Genomic DNA, 13,223 nt, shown 5'->3' on the forward strand with positions numbered 1-13,223 from the left:
CCGGGCTCTCATACCTACCGCAGTGGCTGCATAGATGGGATGGCTTACATAACAGAACCAGCCAAGAGCCAGGCGAAACAGACAGCCATCAATGCATGAGCCGGGACTTGGACCAACGTGTGCCGGGTTTCATCAGCGATAAGGGAGTCGCAAACTGCAAACTGCACCTCCTACCTGGAGGTTGCCCCTTCACTGAACGAAATCCAGGCAAGTCGTTGGAAAGCACAACCTAAATTTGAAAATCTTGAAGCAGATTTCTTGCAGTGCTTCGACCCGATCTGCTTATCAATAATTTGTTATTGTTTTGCTTCTTTTTCTGCATTTAGGCAGAGATTTTCTGGCGATAGCCGTTCAAGTGTCACACGCCCACATTTTTGGAGCAGTCGGTGGATCGGTGGATCGGCGATCCGCGGCTATTTGCACATACGCCACGCCAATAAACTTGTACCCACCACCGAGGCACGCTTTGATCCGATCCTCGTTCTCAATCTTTATCCCCAGCCTTGTTTTCGTTCTCCGTTCGTTCTTCATACCCTCAGTCTTCTGAAGGCGGTGATCGGTGGTCGGTTGGTTGGTCGGCGATCGGCACACGCTTGCTTAAGGTCTCTTCCCCACCACCATTTGGGCTTTTCTTTCTTTTGGTCTGACCGAACTGAACCGAGCAAACCTTTTGCCTGACTTTGGCCCCTCTTCCATCGCATAAATCCCAGCCATAGCCCCAGACCCAGGCCACAGCGGACGACTCCTACTTCGATTTCGAGTTGGACCTCACTTCGCCGGCGGCAATTATCGCGATGTGATAAACAAATATTTTGCATCTACGTTCAAGAAGCGAAGGCTTTCCCGGCATTCTGGCGCTTAATTATGAACTCTCCAGCTTACAGGCCTATGAGTAGGGGGATCCAAGCGGGTTGGACTTCAAGTACGAGTTTATTAAATGCCCTACGCGTGGCCTCATGCACTTTTACCCGCCAAACTACTTGACTCGTCTTCTCCTGGGAGGTTCATCTTTTGGCTTTTTTTCTTTTACTTTTTTGTTGTTGTTTATTTTGGGCTTGGCATCTTGGCTCTTGGCTGCCAGCAGTTGTTGCAATATGCAATTTGGGTGCTTATCTTCCACTGGATACCAATCAGCTTGGCCCCTAGTGGGTGGGTGGAGAGTGAAATAAAAATTAAATATGGCTCTATTTGAATATTCCCAGCAAGGAGGTAAAGATATGGAGTGGTAGGAATTTAAGAAGTATGGTTAAGATTAGTTTAGTTTTAATCTTGGAACTACATACTTTAAGATCATTAATTAAATATAATATATAAAAGTCTAAGAATAAATAAAATGATCAATAAATTATAAGAAAGCTTTCCATTTTGTCTTTTAGTTGAAAAATCCCAAAGCAAAATCTCTGTCATAGATTGTGCTCCATTTGGACCATATAACACCCTTTCCCAGAGGTTCCGCACATTACAATATTTGCATACGGATGTTTCCCAGTATGGGTGCGATCTCCCACCATGCCCCGAGTATGTGTTTGTGGCCATCACACACATACTGGCAAAGGCAGAGACATGGAGCCCCAGCGACATTGGAGGGGCTCCACCAATTGAAACAAACCAAATGCAATGTCGTCTCTCCCACAACAAATGAATCGGGGGAACAGGTTTTCAGACTTTCTGAAAGTGAGACTCACTGCCACCAGAGAAAAAAAGAGAGAGAACGGAATATTAAATAAGGTTTGTTTCATTAGATTCAAAAGAACTTGCCGCTGAGGCAACGACGGCACAGACGAAGCGAAGGTACTACGAGGTCTTGGGAGTCGAAGGCATAGTCACCTGGCTTGGCCTGGCCTGGCCTGCCACCGATCGTTACGCTTTGGTGAGCAGCTGCCTCCGCTCTCTGGCCGATCTGGCCCAAGACTGCTTTCGGCTTATAGCTTTTCGCTTTTTGGCCTTATGGATTCGACTTCGTTGAGACACCTACCTCAGTTCAGTTCACAGTCTCCGGGCGAGAGAGTCCGATCGGTTGTGTTGTGTTGTTCGGTGGCAGAGTTCAGTTTCAGTTGCTTGGCGGTTCGTCATCAGCGCGGTTCATGAATCGGCATCGAATCGGGCTTTAGCCATCTGCGTCTCCGGCTAAAATCATAAATATATCTACATACAGAGACTGGTGGCCCCCCTCCTTGTACATACATATCTATAGATATATACAATATACCATATATATATATATGTATTTAGGCCCAGTTAGTTAGTGGTTGTTGGTGCATTTTCCCAAGAGTGTTGTTTTTTGAAAAGTCCGCCAGTCCGCCAGTCTGCTAACCCGATAGCGGTTTGTATCTTGTGAAATGTCGCGGAGCCCTTGATATTCGTAGCTCATTAGTGGTCTGCAAACTAAGCCGCAGTTTGGAAATTAGAATTCCAATTAGAAAACAAGTGTAACAGAGTGTGTGTGTGGGCCAAGAGGTGACCCAAGAGTGCCAAAATCAAATCTACGATTGCCAAATCGTGGACAAAAAATGTGGGTTAGGGTCTGAGCTAGAAAAAAAATAGTAAATTCTGACAACAAGTAGACGCAAATTCACACATGCCCGGTGCACAAATGAATTTATGGTTGGAACTGTAACTGGGCGGAATGCTAGGCCCGGGCCACATCCACCTCCACTACCAGCAGCGCCATCATCGCCATCAGCTTCAGTAGAACCACCAGCAGCAGTAGCAAGTAGCAACCCCAGCAACCACCAACAGACCAACCGACCCACCGAACCACCGACAAAGGGAAAAAACTAACGGAATAATGCAACATTAAGCAAAATGCTGCTGGCCCTGCTAAAGCAAAGCTCCAAAAGACAACAACAGAAAAAGCAACAATATTTTCAACCTGCCACCACCGACATCAACATCAGCAACAGCAACAGCAACAGCAACTGCAACAGCAACAGATACAACAGCAACATCAACGTCACCGTTACCACGAACGTCGCCGTATAAAAATGGAACCCTCATATGATCACGAACATCCACATCATCTGCTAACAAATTACAAGTAATATTTACATTTTTCCCATGCTAAAAATTTTTTTCTCGCTGTTTAATTATATCCAACCGAAGCGAAGATACATATCTTCAAGATAATAACCATAATGAAAAATGGAAAAAGCGCGCCTGTGGTGGTGAAGAAATTCTCTAGATCGTGTATATATATATATATATATATATATATATATATTGTTATATACAATCATCTACATGGGCCCATGACTGGGGACTTTTTAAGACTTTGTCACACACAGATACAGATACTAAGATAGTAAGATACTCAGATACTCAGCACAGCGGGCACGACAGCGAAAAAAAAAAAAAAACAAAAAACACCGTCGGTGTTGGGGTTGGGGATATTGAATGCACACACAGTGCCACAAGAGATATACATTTTATATAGGGGCTATATAGTACATGAGAATTCGCTTAGATTTTCCTTAGTGTGGCCCCAGTTTCAACTTTGTCAGACACTTACACTTGTATTCGTATCCGCTTCTCGGCTCGACTCTGGTATGGGCCGGAGTATGGGTTCTCTGAATATGTAAATGACTCAAGAACACCGTCTTCGGACCCGGCTCGAAATTGGTCAAGTGGAAAGTGAACCAAGACTCCCCGGGCAAGACGACCAACACTAAGACGGGGGTGACCTGACCATGGGAAAGAGCGGATGGTATCCGAGGTCCGAGGAAGAGTTAGGTCTACAGTTTCTTTAGATTTCGGCCAGAGGTCATGCAGCTTTGACCATTAAAAAGATTTACCTCCGATCTAAACAGCATGATAGCTACGCATGAGATTTTAATATCCGTATATATATAACGTCTATATCTAAGTTATATAGTAACTGAGGTACACCCGACTGACTTTCGTAGTTTCCGACGGGAAATTCCCGTCTACAAATTGGCTGGAATTATGAATGGAAATGAAGCCATGAAATTAAATTAAGTACAGATGAAAACGCTTTGATAAATCCGAACAGTTTGACTTTAAAAAAAAAAACCGAATCCGAAAAAAAAGAAATCTAAACGATTTCCGGGAATCTTTTGGTTTTTATCCCAAAAGCCCTTTTTTTAGGCGAAAGATGCCGCATATTTCGTCACATTTCTGAAATCTTCCTGTTTGAAATTGGCTCAGCACGTGACAGGGGACACAAATCAAGCCGATTTGATGCGATTTCATTCAATTTGATCTTTTACGGCTCCCCCATAAATCAAGTCAAGGCTGTGATCTACCTTAACTCGGCTAACTTCGGTTTCCATCTAAATAGTTATTCTCATCAAATAAAATTCAATGAGCAATAAACAAGCGTCTCTATATGTGGATTTCCGATCATGTTTGGCAATTAATTAAGATTTCATTGAAGTTTTCTGATTGAGAATCAAAAACATATAAAGTTTTAAACAAAATCCTATTTACTTCCAATTAAAATGTTATTTTTTTAGTTGTGGTTGGGTATCGTTTTGCTTTGTTAATTTTATACTTCATGACGTCTAAGTTTACTAAGTTTAAGAATTCCCCTTTAATTTTAATTAATTTAAGCAGGAACTAAAACTTTGACGTAGCAGGAGATTCCAGCTTCTGTTTCTTCTTAGAATTTGAAGATAAATCTTTTCTACTGTTTATAAATCTTGCGGAGACAGGTTAATTGCTTAATTATTAAGGGTGTAATGCAATATAAAAAAATTTCTACTAAATTTTTGCGTAGAAAGTGGCTAATAACATGCATCATGATTATAGTATTTATATATTTTTCCCAGTATTGCCATTTAAAGAAAATACAACTATTAAATGTTCCTCCTAATTTGTTTTCTATTTTAAAACTTTGTTTTAGGAACAAAAGAAAAGAAAATAAACTTGTCTTTAGGAACATAAAGTCTTTGAAAGAATATAAACTGTAAAATTGTTGTTTTCTAATTGAATTCTTTATAAATATAATGAAAATTACTCTAAATTCATGAATATAGAAATTAATTTATTGTATTCAACTGAAAAACAAGCTAAAAACTATCTGAAGAACATAATACTTTGAAAATGTTTCCGAAAAAAATTTCAAGGAGTGGGGAAAACTTCATATTTAGTTTCACAAATGAATATATTAAGAAACTATAAGTTTTAAAATTAAATTCTATGAAAAATGTGTAAATTTTATAATGTTTTATTACGAAGATTAGAATAATACTTCTAGCTCTTAGTTAGTATCTTAAAAGCGGAAGTGCAACTCAAAACAGTTCCCAAGATTTCCCTTTTCTAGATAGTTTCTAATTTGATTTGGAAAACAAAAAACTATTGCATGATCGCATCCCATTTCTGGCAGTTTATTGAATTAAAGCAATTAGTGATCATAAAACATTTAGCGAATACCCGTCTATGTTTTACACAGAAAAGTTGAAGATATTTTTATGAAATGTGGCAATACCGCCCGAGGGGGCCCCCGTAACGACAATGATTAAGGTCCGGCTGGGCTGGTATTTATTTCCATAGCCACCAACTAGCTAAGTAGAGATCCTTCACATGCAATTACTCTACTTACTAGTACGAACATGTAGCACTGCCTCCATTTCCATGCAATCCATATAATTTAGTGCCACTCAACCTGCGAGGGAGTCGTCGTCTATTCGTAACTAAATGTATCTGTATCTGTATCCGTATGCATACCTGTGGTGTATCTTTGTGTGTATGTGATTCTCTGCGTGTGCTGGTGTGCGTGCTAAAATCCATTAAATTTTTGTATCTTTTTTTATGCTCTTAAAATCGCTTGTGTGAGAACTGGGTCTTCGCTGTTTCTTTGGCTGCTGAATGAGGGGAAGTACCAGGGCACAGGGGGATTTATGGGGGGCATGGTAGTGGGTTGGAGACTGGGGGGATGGGAGGTGTGGTGGGGGGATCGAGCGACGACAGCCGCAATAAACCTCATTAGCCGAACGAATCGAGCTCTTCGGCTTCACTTCGGCCCTCGAAGAGTGATGGTGATGATGATGATGGCGCTGCCCTGCTCTTCGCTTGCTTCATTAGTTTAATTATGTGCCCCGGCCAGTAAATGGCCTCCACAGATACATCCACATAAAATATATACACGCATGCACGTATCTCACAGATACACAGATACATATTAAGTGCGTACCGATCTCATTCGCTCAGGTAGCGCTTCGTTTATGTTCATTAAACCTAAGATGGCGGCTCTTCGGGCCCGGATGCTGGGCTGTTTATGCTTATTGGCCAGGCAGCAGCAGTCGCAGCAGCATCTACATGCTACATACTGCACATGCCACATGCTGCATACTGCATACTGCATACTCCATGCCATATACACATGCATATGTATGCGTAAATGGCCGACAACTCATCGCAGCAACTTGGCGGCAACGGCAGCGGCAGCGGCGACCTGGACTGCGTCGTTAAGTTATTCAAGTACATCACACCTGGGCACCGCCGCTTTTTTTTTTTTTTAGCCCCAGCCTCAGACTCCGACTCAGTCTTAGGTTCAGATACAGATACAGCTCTGGAACTGGCCCAAGTCGTGGCTTCAAAACCCGTTTGTTGCATTGGAAATCTGTTCTCCTGGCTGGCTGGGTGCCTGGCCTGGCCCGGCTTGGTAACAAATGTATTCGGGTTGGGGCGCCTCAAGCAGCCACCACAGCAGGCAACCAATAGACTGCAAATGGAGCAAATGGAGAGTCGCCGGGGCAGATGGGCCCCCCAACCTCCATCCTCTGGCCAAGCGCTGGCCACACCCACCTCCAGCACATCTGCCTTTTGCCTTTGACTGAGACCGAAAATCAAAATGGCTTTTATTACCTTGCCACACGGCTTACAGCCACTTGCGATGCCCAATGCGATCGAAGATGAGGCGCCAAATGATTTGCCATTCCGGCCATGATTATTTGGTAAGAAGATGTATAGGTAACAGCCTCACTTTACGAAGTCTATTGAGACCAAAGCCTTTCAATTGGCCAACAAGTAGGGAATAGAGAGCCTACTTTATCCCTCTGTAACCCCCAACCTACTGATCGATTAATGATTTCATATAAAATTTATGTGCAAATGACAATCGGAAAATCTAAATAAATTAGTTATCAAGGTTGTTAATTAGCCAGTCCGAAGGGGAGGAGCTTTCTAATATGTATATCAGGGTGATTGTAACCCTAATGTGATAATTGGACCAGTAGCCACCCCACAGACCGCAAACAATTTGCTAATTTGAATAGAGAGCACCTCCTGTACTAAGTATGCAACCCAATATATAATGTCAACCTTAGAGCCACACTAAATCAATCTAAGCCATCTCCTCAATAAAATACCATTTTCGTGTTGCTCTGCAGCACCGCTATTGTTTAGAATCCGAGACAAATCTGGCCAATTGTTGTCACATACCTGTCGTCTCGAAAGCCTCGAGAATCCCCCAGGCCCAGTCTCAGACCCGGGCCATTCTTCCGAATAGAAGAAAGACTAGACAAAAGGTATTGACAGCTCACAGTAGCCGGGGATCTGTCTTAATTACTGTCCTATTTGCCGGAGTTTGCCAGATTGTCAAGTTTTTGGGATCTCTGGTCGAAATACTTTCTAAAATTAACCAAGAATATGGCGAATATAGATGAAGGAGTCGCTCCTTATGACCATATAATGCCTTCCATGAATTCTTTTATACACAGATCCATGGGGTGTGGGGTGTATCTGATTTTCAGAACTGGGCGACTTCAGAGGCTGTCTTGGCAAGCGCGGCAGAGCGTCACATGAATCACAATATGCTAAAGCGCCTGACACTCTCCAGATCAAGGCGGCTCCTGAATGAAGTTGGCTGGCTTGTTAAAAAGGGAAACGGAGGAGGAGTTGCCTAGGGGGAGCAGGCAGGCTGGCTGCCCCAACCCATTACTCTCAGGAACCTTCTTACTTCTTCGTTCCACCTTTTACTGAGCCACCAGAGGAGACGTTGTTGTCGTAAACAAAACGTTCCATGGTCCCCAGGTTGGACATGGAGTACTGGGGCACTGCCTGGGTTACTGCTTGGGGCAGAGGAGATGCTGCCGCGACTGGCCGCAATGTGGAATATGTGGCATTTTGCAAAGATGTTGACATTTTGCGCGCATAAAAATGCCAACTTACCGGCCACTGTATGTGTCCTATTTTAAAATCAGGGCCATGGCTAAGCAGCACTCCAAACTGTGGCTTAAACTGAAACTGAAGCTGTAGCCAGAGCCTGTCCGTCCAAGTCGAGGTCCAAAGCTAAGCCAGGAGCGTAGTTTCGTGGATCGTGAGCGAGCTTAGGATAAAGCCAGACCGACTGCGGCCAGACAGCCGACAGTTGGGACAGCTCGGACAGCAGGACTGCGATCCCGGAACAGGGAACAGTGAACGGGTAGGGGATGGGTGATGGGGATCGGAGGTTTCGGCGGGTCCACTGTGGCAGTGGCAGGAACCAAGACGGTATAATTTTGTGTACCCCTTCTGGCCAACTTGGCGGCATATCGACAGCGGCGAAGTATTTAGCAGCGGCAGCCGCAACCGAATATCAAAAACGTAACGACGTCACCGAAAACCCTCAATAAATTATCGGGACTTCATCGAGGGCTGGGTAGCCGGGACTTTTGCTTGCCGCTTGCCGGTAAACAGGGAACTGGAAAGGGGAAGGGGGCAAGGCATCCATAGATTCAAGGGTACTGGAAGCCGCTGAAAGCCAAACTAAAAATATGCAACTTTGGCGGCATGGCTGGTCAAAAGAAAGTAGTCGGAACTAGAGCGCCTCTAGCTGGTCAGGAGTTGGGGAGTTGGGGGTTTCTATCTGGACAAAAGGCCCTGAGCAAGACTTAAAGGCTGGGACTCTCCTGGCTAGCTGGCTGGCTGACTGGATGGCTGACTTAGAATATCCAGCCAAACAATTAGGCTCGAACAGAGGTTTCCAAGCAGGCAAAAGAGCCACAGAGCGGCAGATCCAGACAATAGACCAAAAGTGTAGTGGGCAGCAATAAATTCAAACGGTAACAAATCGAAGGAGCACAGAAATGCGGAGCAAGGCAACCCAGCCAACCAAGCAACTACGACCAAAGATCCCCAAAGGAGCACCGAAAGCAAAACCCGGATCGTAGTCGATATCTCGGGAGCTTATTCTCGGCAATATTTAAACTTGTCCTGGCTTTATGCTCCATGCTCCCAATGCTGCCTGAATTCTTGGAAGGCGAATTACTTTGAAATGTGTCGATATGTCGCAAGTTTTAAAAGTTATGCATAAAGGTCCGGCAAGGCAGCCAGACTGCGGCCTCATTCTCATTCTCATTCTTGGTTTTCGGCTTCGGACTTGGTCTCGATCTGGGTCCCCAGTCTGGATTGCAGCAGCAGCAGCAGCAGCTTCTGCTCCAGCTTCTTTGCTTACTCCGCCCGAGATATCCCCATATCCGAGATCCAAGGCCCGAACCCCAGGCCCTCAGACCCCAGACCGGCAGATCGGCAGATCCGAGACGGTGGCTTGTCGGAGTTGGGGCGGCCTCCTTTGATAATACAATAGCTGCACGCGCCCAATTTACATTTATGTCCGCTGACATTAAGGAGCGCACCGATGCAGGGCACACACACACACTCCGGCTCCGACCCATCCAGGGCTCCACAGTCCATCCAGCCTCCGTCCTCCGTCCTCCCGCCTTTAGGTCTCCCGCCACTGGTGTCTGATAAATGCAAAGCCCCACTCCTTCCCACTCCTCCTGCGCGGCGGCAGCAACGCGAAAATTGTCAACGTATTTAGCAGCCCTTTTAAATATCATTATAAGGAACATTGCGACGGGCATTTTTGCCGGCGGTACGTAATTTTCTGCGGTAGCCCCTGGGGAGCGGCATTAACAACGTCCATGAATGCGATTCGGAAAGGGGATCGGATCAGACGGAAGAAATAATCACATTTCTGAAGACTACAAAGTTTAGTTTGGAAGGGTTTTAAAATATATATTATTTAAATATTTTGTTTAGTTTTATCTTAAAAGTTATTAAGCATTAGGAGACTTGAAATTACTATCAAAGTCTTTACTTAACAATAGTTATAGTTGTTTGATATTGTTACTTTTTAATATGGAGTGTATACTTCTATATATGTACTTACTTCTATATAATAATAGAGTCTATAATAACTGAAATTTGCATAAATAGAGCTTGGAACTTATGTTTCTTATTCAGAAATTCATTAAAATTAAATGGACTTAAGAGTTAAAAATGTGTATAAAAACCTTAGGTCTATAAAAGTTATATATGTATGTATTTCTTTTGATTTTCAACTAATTTGAAAACATGTTTTTAAAAAAGGTTCGTAAATACTTATCTATCTTTTTATTCGATTTAAAAAAGAAGAAACTTCAAATGAGTTTCTGATATTTCACTTTTACAAGACAGATTAATCAAGAACTGAGTCTTAAAAATATGCTTAGATTTATATTTTATTTTAAACTTAATTTTATCATAATTGTGGAAGAAAAATAACATGCTGGAGGCTTCAAAAACCTATTTTATAATTTAAAAAAACAAAACCTTTTAATTTCCAGCTCGAAAAAGTACCCGCACGTTTCGCGCACTCCGGAGTACAGCCACTCGACTGGCAGCGACTATCCGGAGCACGGCGGCTACTTGACGGACAGCCACGGCCGGCTGATGCACGAGACCACCAACGATGCCGGGGGCCTCTACCACGTCCGGCAGGGCAGCGAGCACTCCTCGCCCAGCCTCCACTCCCCAGCCATACAGAGCGCCGGATACGAGAACGAGCACTCCCTCGGCGAGGCCGTTCTCTCCGTGCACAGCCACAGCCACTCGCCCATGCCGCCGATGGTCTCGTCCAGCGCCTATGTGGGCGGAGGCACTGCCTCCGGTTCGCTGATCAGCAGCAATATCCCGCTTCTGGGCACCGGCGGCACTTCGGTGCTGAATAAGTTCTTGTCGCATCCGCATCCGGGCCTGGTCAGCGGTGGAACCATTACCACAACGGGATCCATGGAGGATTGTGAGCCGGGATCAATGTGGAGCTATGACTACAAGGGCGACCTCTGTGCCCCCAACTGTGGCTATCTGGAGCGGCACAAGCCCCTGCCCGGCGACCTCAAGTACCGACCCAGCGGCGGAACCCAGTCAAAAAGTGCCAAAGAGTCGCGCATCCGCCGGCCGATGAACGCGTTCATGGTCTGGGCCAAGATCGAGCGCAAGAAGCTGGCCGACGAGAATCCCGACCTGCATAATGCCGACCTCAGCAAGATGTTGGGTAAGTGGAAGGATGTTTTACTAAGGATAGTTTAAGGATTGCCATTTCCACTGAAAGTTTTTCTCATTTCTGGACACCATTTTCTTTATATTTTTCAGGCAAAAAATGGCGTTCCCTGACGCCCCAAGATCGAAGGCCGTACGTAGAGGAGGCAGAGCGTCTCCGGGTTATCCATATGACGGAACATCCCAACTACAAGTACAGGCCACGAAGACGCAAACAGTCCAAGCTGCGCACCCTCCAGCCGGGTGGCAAGGAGCAGAGCGAAAACTCACCCAACCCTGTGGGCGGTGGAGGAACCAAGTCGAGTTCCAAGCTGAGCACCCCGCCATTGGCAACAGCATCGTCCAGTTACACCACGCCCACCACCGACGAGAGCACCTGCAACTCCACGAACCAGAATCCGAATCAGGTCTCAGCGGGCGGCCTGTATGAGCAGCCCCTGAAACCCACATATTCGCCCAGCTCCGTGGACTGCTACAGCAATGCGGACAGTTCCGAGCAGATCGAGTCCTTGGCCGCCAATTGTCCACCCGCATTGCTCAACGAATCGTCGCCGGGAACGGGTGGCAGCTACGACAGCTCCTTGTTGCTGAAGAAACTAACGAAGCCGCCGCCCTCCAGTCGAGCGACCAAGGCACGCCAGGATAAGCTCTCCAAGTCCTCGGAGGAGGCCAAGGTTAAAGGTCAGCCTCAGCCACAACAGGGCCTGTACACCGGCAGCTATCCACTGGCCCCCACATCCGTGGCCGTGGTGGCGGCCAGGGGGATGTACGTGACCTGCAACAATCGAGGACTGCTCGATCACGGACACTCCGTCAAGGGCACCTTCTATCCGCCCGTGTCCGTTTCCGAGGACGATGGTGGCGCCTCCATGCGGAGCAGTGTCGGAGTATTGCAGCAACATTGCAATAGCCTCACTGCGCCCTCCAGCTCCTCCGCCGGACCCACGCCCACCACGTCCGAGATGGGCAGCTACGCCGTAACCATGGCGGACAATTGCGGCAATCTGCGGCTCAGCATGAACGAGCTGTCGTCCTCCGCCAATGAGTATCTGCCCAGCGCCAATGCCTACGGGATGCAGTACGAAGACTTTCTGCGCTACCAGAGCAACGACCTGGACTACTCCACCTCCAATGAGCAGCACAAGGATCCGACGCCGGAGAAGTGTCTCAAGTACCCGGACACAAATCACAATTACGACGACTATGAGGCGGAGACCTACAACAACGCCATGCTCCCGGCTACGGCGGCCAGCTACTACAGCCAGCTTCCGTACGCACCCACCTCGCTGGCCGCCTTTCCGCTCCAGCTGGCAGTGCCGTTCCAGCAGACCACGGCCGGCGGCTTCGGAGCCCAGCCCATGCAGGGTGGATATCTGCACTACGGGAACTACGGCGGCTACGAGGGCATGGCCCAGGGTCAGACTCAAAACCAAATCCAAGTCCAGGCGCCACTGCAGCAGCAGGTGTCACATTCCGCTCCGCCCGCCCTGTCCTCCATTCAGACGGTGGCCTCCTCGAACTCCTCGGGAGTGGGAGCCATGCAGCAGCACCATCCCTTCGGACCTGTTGGCACCGGGATGGTGGGAGTGGGCGTGGGCGAGATGCTGTTCGAGCAGCAGCAGCGCAAGGACGACGAGATTAGCAACATTCTGGCAGGAGTCCGCAAAACCTGCTACAGCAACTGACTCCGGATCAGAGACACATATGTATGTAGTTTTGATAACTAGAGCTTAGAGAGTGGTTTAGGTAGTCCTAAGTTTGAACCCCCTCCCCAAGAATTCTCCCTCAATGTTCTTCCATCCCGACTAGAGTCCTAGCGCCTAGATCCTAGAAAATGTACAATGTGTAGAAACTAAATGAAAATATATTGAAATTCAAAAAGAAAGAACGAAATAAAGTAAATCCTAAGCAATCGAATCACTGCTATCGATGTCAATGTCACTGTGGAACGCGTCTGGCAG

General features: G+C 46.3%; 1 protein-coding gene across 1 annotated transcript; it reads left to right on the top strand.

Moving 5' to 3' along the window:
* Positions 1–1,972: 1,972 nt before the first annotated feature.
* LOC6495744 (putative transcription factor SOX-15) lies at positions 1,973–13,179 on the top strand. Its single transcript, XM_001959443.4, has 3 exons — positions 1,973–3,037; positions 10,548–11,257; positions 11,356–13,179. The coding sequence occupies exons 1-3, from the start codon at positions 2,985–2,987 to the stop codon at positions 12,945–12,947; spliced, it is 2,355 nt and encodes a 784-aa protein (XP_001959479.1). The 5' UTR covers positions 1,973–2,984; the 3' UTR covers positions 12,948–13,179.
* Positions 13,180–13,223: the final 44 nt, after the last annotated feature.

Source organism: Drosophila ananassae, chromosome 3L (assembly GCF_017639315.1).
Source record: "Drosophila ananassae strain 14024-0371.13 chromosome 3L, ASM1763931v2, whole genome shotgun sequence".
Classification (NCBI taxonomy): Eukaryota; Metazoa; Arthropoda; class Insecta; order Diptera; family Drosophilidae; genus Drosophila; species Drosophila ananassae.